At 52.4% G+C, this 6,691-nt stretch overlaps 2 protein-coding genes and 1 pseudogene across 2 annotated transcripts, besides 3 other annotated features; all 3 read right to left on the bottom strand.

The window, feature by feature from the left end:
- Nucleotides 1-6,691: a sequence feature (areas not merged during assembly with more than two copies in the genome that could not be assigned to a particular haplotype).
- Nucleotides 425-832, bottom strand: Tc00.1047053510419.30 (uncharacterized protein; the record flags this gene model as incomplete). Its single annotated transcript, XM_799708.1, has 1 exon — nt 425-832. The coding sequence occupies one exon, from the start codon at nt 830-832 to the stop codon at nt 425-427; it is 408 nt and encodes a 135-aa protein (XP_804801.1).
- Nucleotides 1,071-1,091: a sequence feature (AT_rich).
- Nucleotides 1,828-1,917: a sequence feature (T-rich).
- Nucleotides 2,031-4,853, bottom strand: Tc00.1047053510419.20 (trans-sialidase, putative; the record flags this gene model as incomplete). Its single annotated transcript, XM_799707.1, has 1 exon — nt 2,031-4,853. One exon carries the CDS (start codon nt 4,851-4,853, stop codon nt 2,031-2,033), a length of 2,823 nt encoding a protein of 940 aa, XP_804800.1.
- On the bottom strand, nt 6,129-6,691 carry Tc00.1047053510419.11 (annotated as a pseudogene; the record flags this gene model as incomplete).

Raw genomic sequence — 6,691 nt, 5'->3', positions numbered from 1 at the left:
CTCAACATTTATTGAACCACTCATCGCATCATCAACGGGATCCTCCTTCGGCTCCGTGACGAGCGTGGGCCTTCTTTCGGGTGGTGTCGGATCCACTTTTGTGTTCCGAACAAAGGCGAACTCAGGCTTCGTCTCGTAAATGTTGGTCGCCGTGTTGGATGCGGGACTCGGATCGACGGTGTTGGGAGCGTCAGCCGCCGCAGACTGTCGCCAATCCTCGTTCTGACGTGACGGCTCAGCATTCACTGGCGGCGCAGTTGTCCCACCAGATTTTGTGTCATCCTTCCCTTCACGGGGCGGCGGCAACTGACGGATACCTGTCCGGTCAGCATCGCCGCTCCGTGCAGGCGGATGGATGGTTCCATCGGGAAAAATTGACGCCACCACAATTCATAAGGGCCGGCGCATTTATGTGTCGTCACATTCATCGTGAAGGCAACGGTGGCCCCTTCCTCTTTCCTTGCACAGCTGACAGCACAGTTGCGACATGTGTGCACCGCACTGGCCACATGGCACACAGCACCCAGCTCACCATTCCTGCCATGCATGCGCACACCAAAGCCACTGAAAGTGTAATTCTCATACTGAGCCTCAGCACTGGCTGCGAAACACTTCTTCCACGCCCACACACATCCACACACACACGATAGCTCAGGCTGCCGTCACTCGGAGCACACGACACATCCACCGGCACAACCACCGCATCCGCATCATCAGATACATGTCCAGCACTCCCAGCAGCCGTCACGCACACGGAAATGCAGCACAGCCGCCACGCGCAACTGCCAGCATGCACTACAAAAGGAGCATTCAAATCCACTGCAATGTGCATCTTGTGTGTGTGGTTGTGTGTGCCTGCAGAAACACAAAGCAAAGAAGTAGAAAAGAGGGAGCAGAGTGTGTGGAGAGACGCACAAAAATGTACAGCGAAGACGCATGGCGAAAGCAGCAACAAGAAGACCGCTCAAACTCATGACTGCACTGCAGCCCAAGAAGCGGCAATCCACACATGATTTATTTTTAAAACAAAAAAAAACGTTCCCCTTCGTCTTATACAAACCCCATCACACAAAATAATTATAAATAAAAAAGAAATCGTCCATTACTGTTCCACACAAATTTAGAAATCGCCTGGCTGCCGTGTGGCCACACCAAACTGTCCGTATATATTTTGCCCGGAAGAAAATTGAAAAGATGGTTGCGTTTGTTTCAACCGTCCGACCCTCCATGTGTCCGCACATCGTTTGTATTTCATGGGGTTATCTGCGTGTTGCTGCTCCCCTCAGCCCTCTCATCGGCGTGTGAGTGCGGCCCGCAGAGCACAGTCACTCGTGTGTGTGGGACTGAGAGAAGCACGCAGACATGACGGGAGTCGCGTCACTCCATCGGGAGAGTGAGCGCAGCAAAATAAAAAAAAATCATCGGAGGGGAGAGAAATGCTGACGGGACTGCCAGCGCGTGAAATGAACACGAAAAGCAAAAAACAAAAAATCTTAAAAACACGGCGGCAGGGTGTGGCGCTGCGGGTGTCTGCCAGCCCTGGCCGCAAGAAAACAAAGCAAGAGGGAAAGAAATGTGTGCTCCGCCCCACAGGCCCTCGTCGCACGCCCACACTTCACCCCTCCCTCAGCGCGCCGTTCGTCGCGGCCCCTCCTCATGCGTGCAGCAGGCGAGGCGCACAGGGCCGTCGTCATGAGCGTGTCGGTGGGTTTGCGAGTGGAGCAGTTGGGCGGGAAACACACGGCACCCCTCACAGGAAGAGTGCAGCAACAAACAATTAAAAGAGGGAAGAGTAGAAAAGAAGAAAAGTCCATAGTGATTGCCCCCAAAAGCAAAAAGGAAAAAAAGAATGGGGGATGAAAGATAAAAGGATTAAAAACACATAAAAGAACAAAAAAAAAGTAGCAAACAAAAAAATTAATTTAAAATACGGAAAAATAAATTAAAGGTTTTATAAGAGAAATTTGTTCCCATGGGGTAATTCTGTGCTGGGGAGGGCGCAAGTGTTCCACGCGGCAGCCAGTCACGCCTCACAGAGCCGCAAACCCCCACAGTCCCAACAGAAGCAGCAGCGATGGCAGCATCCTGCGTTCACTCACAGTGCCGGAATCGGTGTTATTCCCCTGCGACACATTTCCGAGGCTGCTGTTGAGTGCCGTAGCATTTAATTCCCCGTCCTGTGACTGCACCTCTTCCTTCTGCGCATCCCCTCCTCCCGCCGTCTCCTCATTCCCGCCAGAGCTCGCGCTCACCCCAGTTGTCACTGCGGGGTCAACTTTCCTCTTGCCAGTAGCGGTAGGAGTGTTTGCATCTGCTGTGGCGGGAGTGCCCGCAGGAGCTTGGGGTGGTCTATCTCCCGGCACCGTATCTCCAGCTTCTGCTTCCACCGTTTGGTCACCATTGGATGAAGAACCGCCATCCACAGTTTTAGTTCCACCGGGAGATGTTTCTGACGACAGCTGGATTGTGGATTGCTCTTTTCCTAAGGAAGTCGTTACAGTGGACGGTGCTGATGTGGACGTGCTGCCACCGCCCACACCCTCATTTCCATTCAACAATTTAAGATCCGGCGGTGGTTGCCCGTCAGGAGAGGACTGTGACAGGGTTCCTTGGGCATTTTCAGGCACCTGAGGTGTAGTGGGAGCTTTATTCGGGTTGAGGGCGCCAATCTCTTCGGAACTCAACGGGCGGTTGTACAGCAGGACGTTCGTCACGGTCACAGACACGTCTCCTTGGTTCCGTGTCTTGTCTCCATCCCCTCCAATGTAGAAGTGGGAGATCCCTTTCGAATCCGCATTATCCAATTGACATTGTGCATCCTCACCCACACGCTGACCATCGACGTAAGCGGTGCCATGGCTGCCGTTCCGTATCAAAAGCACCACGTGATCTGTTCTCTTTTTCCCCAAAGTGCTGCTGAGCTCCTCAGAAATCGGTGCGCCGCCGCACAGCAGCTGCCACTTCTTTTCGTTGTCGTATGACAACTCCATAAGTTTTTTTTCTTTTTCATCGCCAGCCATCTTCACACCCAACAATGGAATATTACCCTCCGTCGGCTCACCGTCGATGGACACCGTCGCCACAAGAGTGAAGTTGTAGTTCGCAAAGTGGTACAGCTGATTCTCCCCTTGCTTGCCAACAGGCCACTCCGCCCCTGCGCTACGCCACGTGAACGTCACACCATCGGAAGTCTTTGTTGCCCCATCATTCCCCTTCACTGTGGCGTTCACCCCGAGGTACTCGTCCCTCCATGTGTTATCAGAGAAGTTGTCGGACAAGAAGCCAACCAGCCCATCCGTGATCTTAACATCAGTAGTGCATGCAGTGCCAGTTGAGGCATCCCTCCCAACACTCTCAGTGGGACAAAGCTTGGAAACACGTTCGTCCACTTTCTTCCATGTCGCCAGCACCTTCTTAACTCGCTGCAGCTGCGCAGTCAGAAGCACAGAGGCCATACCGGATGATGTTTCCTCAACGCCCTTCTTCTTCTCGTACAGTGCAATCAACTCCTCCTTTTTATTTTCACCACTTTTACCACTTTTGTACAACAGGGAGCTGGCGGTAACGTCTTCTTCCTCTCCGGATACCGGCCCAATATCAGAAATGTGCGTACTGTCCGTCAACCAAAGATGGAGTACGCCCTTTTCATTTCCTTTTCGATTGTTTTCATTCTCAGTCTTACAATACACCGGCAGAGTAACAAGCATCACTTTTTTCTTATCTACACCGTCAAAATTCGCTGTGATGAACCCGCTCCCAACACGTTTCATCCGTTCCTTTGGGTTGCCCCACACGCGCGAGAGTGTCCCAATTGCCTCCGTCCACGAATCCCCCTTGTTACCGGACTCGTACACCCTGCGGCGGCCATCATCACACGCAGTCATCATCATGAGTTTTTTGTCCTTCTCCCACTCCACAACGGAGGGATCACTGCAGCCACCGTCAGACATCCCCTTCGACAGTGTCCAACTCGCAATATCCTTCAAGGAGTGAATGATTAGCGAAACGGTCGTTGTCTTTACTTCATCCTCCTTATTATTTGCCTTCTTCGTGGCCTCCACAGGGAACACAAGCGTGCCGTCATTCATCTTAATACCCGATCCACCGCCGTTAGTCAGCTGCGTTAAGGATTCGTGTTGTTTGACTTTATAACTCCACGGGAGACCGTAAGTATCATTCCAATAAATTCTTTTTTTACTGTCAACAGTACTGACGTTCCCACTCACCAGCAAAAGTCCCCAGTCACCTGCCTGATCATCAGAGACGCCTTTATTGCTGTAGTTCCCAGCAAGCATGTAAATATCACTTCCATCCACAACCGTTGTTGGCCGGCTCACATGTACTTTCGTTTCGCTTTGGGAACCACGTTCCTTAGCAGCGGTTTGGGAGGGACAATTGCCACCTTCAAAAGGACATTCCTCCAGTACTTGTGTCTTCAGTTTAGTTTTATCCAACTCTTTTTTTTGTTCACCAGTCAACGTCAGGAGTTCCGAGGCAATCCCAGTAAAACTGCCTTCAACAGTATCTTTTTTTCTCGTGCACTGCGCCTCGGCAACGGCAAACACATCACCGTTCATCTCAACAAGACTGGGGACACGGAGCGAACTCACTGTTTCCCCATCTTTCGCATCTCTCCAATCAAAATACGTCCTTGCATTTCCCGAACCTGGCGCCGTCACCTCACTGGATGCAGCCCCTCCAGTGCCGCAGCACACCACCAAAAAGAGGAACAGCAGCGCAGAGTAGAAGTGATGCCGGGATATGTTGGGCCTCTGCGGCTCACTCTCTCCTCCTTCCCTCCTCCTTCCGCTGGATCCGGTCACGCGGCGACGGTTGTGTGTGCGGGGTGCCATGACTGCAGCAACACGTGAGAGCGTATCAATAAGTGTGTGTGTGTGTGCGTGCTGTTGGTCCTTTCAGTGTCTTCGAATTTCACAGTAGCGTTTAGCGCTTGTTTTCCTTCTTCGTGTGTGATTGAAAGAGAAATAGAGAGAAAACAGGCTAATAAAAGAGGATGAAACAGTAAACACCGCCACCCATGCACAGTGAGTGGCACCATCATCCCCGCCGCAGTCACTCCCAACAACAACAACTCACGCACACAGAGACACGGAACAGGAGATGGATGAACACTGCACCGGGAACACACAGCGACGGCCACTACCACGAGCAGCAGCAGGTGCGTGTTTCGTTATTCGTCACGCGTCAGCAAACACTGAACGATGCCCAAACACAAAAACACAACCGCCCCTCGCAACACCCACGCGCTGCAACCAGTCGTATTACTGTTGTCTCTTCCAACACACCCGCACATCACCCCACACAGCCGGAAAATCCCCCGTCAACGGATGCACAGCGGCTGTGCCACGTCGGCAGGTACGGCTGTTGGGAGAGAGTCGATATACACTCGCCCCAGGCACCCTCAATGCCACACCATTCAATTGCTGCACGCCGCCAACATAACATCCGTATCACGTCGCCGGCACGCATTGCGGGCTCATGACCTCCTCGCAATAGCCGCCACAGCCGGAATCTTGTGCGTGCGTTCTCAGCACTAACGCCACTCCACAGCGTGCGCAACAAAGAGATTTTGCGCATGTGCTTGTGTCTGTCGAAGTCTACACTTGCAGAGCAGCTGTGCGGCAAAAGAGAGCCTAAAAAAGCAACGGCAGAAAGAAGCGGATGGCAAACACGCAAATTACTCATATCATCACACACACACATACGCCGCCAGCGGAATGGGTGCATCCAACCACAACACAAGAAAACAATAAAACAAAATCAAAAAAAGCGTGGGACGACCAGCGCACACACTCTCATTGCTCCCGTAAAGCAAAACACACACACAGGGAGAGAGAGAGAGGTCGCCCACTCAATGCAATAAAAACAAAACAAAAACAGTTACGGTGCTCCGCCCATGCAGCCAGGCAGGACGGCAGCGGTGCGTGTGGTGCAAAAGAGAGCACCAACGGGCCTGCATGGGTGTGCATGCATATATACAATGGGCACATTATTGTGTGTGCCTCGTGGGGTGAGGTGAGGGCGAGAGTCCATGCAAGGGGACACACACACAGAGAGAGAAGGAAGAGTGTGTGTGCGGGCGGTGCATGGCTCTCTCTCACTCACTCTCACGCGGCCACCACCGCAACAGCAGCAGCCGCACACGCAACAACAACAAGAAGAAGACGCAGAAGAGGAGAGATGGTGTGGGAGACCGCGGTGCTGCTGTCACTCTCAACGTCTGCGGTTTCCTTGCCCTCCGTTACACTCTTAGGGTTAGTTGTTGGAGCATTCTTCTCTCCTGTGAAGGTTACGGTGCCGTTTTTGTTTGGGTGGCTTACATCATGAGTGGTCGGTTAGGCCGTTGTAATAGTTTCAGGTTCTGCAGCTGAAGGACTTGGAGTGGGACTCTCACCGTCGCCCAATCCCTCATTTTTTCCATCGGTGTTGTTAAGGGATGCAGTTGGGGATCCTACACGGGCAGTGTTGGCAGCCGCCTCACTGGTTGCCGCGTCGTCAATGGAGGGACTGCTAGCATCCTCCGACGCCAGAGTGTCAATACCGCCAGCATCGGGCTTCAGAGCTTGATCAGTTGTGTTTTTGGTTTCACTGTCTTCATTTGGGTTCCGTGTGGCACGTGAATGTTCGGGAGTTTCTTCAGCTGTCAGTTCCTCTTTGAGTTCACTGTTTA

Source organism: Trypanosoma cruzi, genomic scaffold, assembly GCF_000209065.1.
Source record: "Trypanosoma cruzi strain CL Brener 1047053516743 genomic scaffold, whole genome shotgun sequence".
In the NCBI taxonomy this organism is placed as follows: domain Eukaryota; phylum Euglenozoa; class Kinetoplastea; order Trypanosomatida; family Trypanosomatidae; genus Trypanosoma; species Trypanosoma cruzi.
Note: the sequence above shows the minus strand (reverse complement) of the source record. Positions and strands in the feature narration are given on the sequence as shown.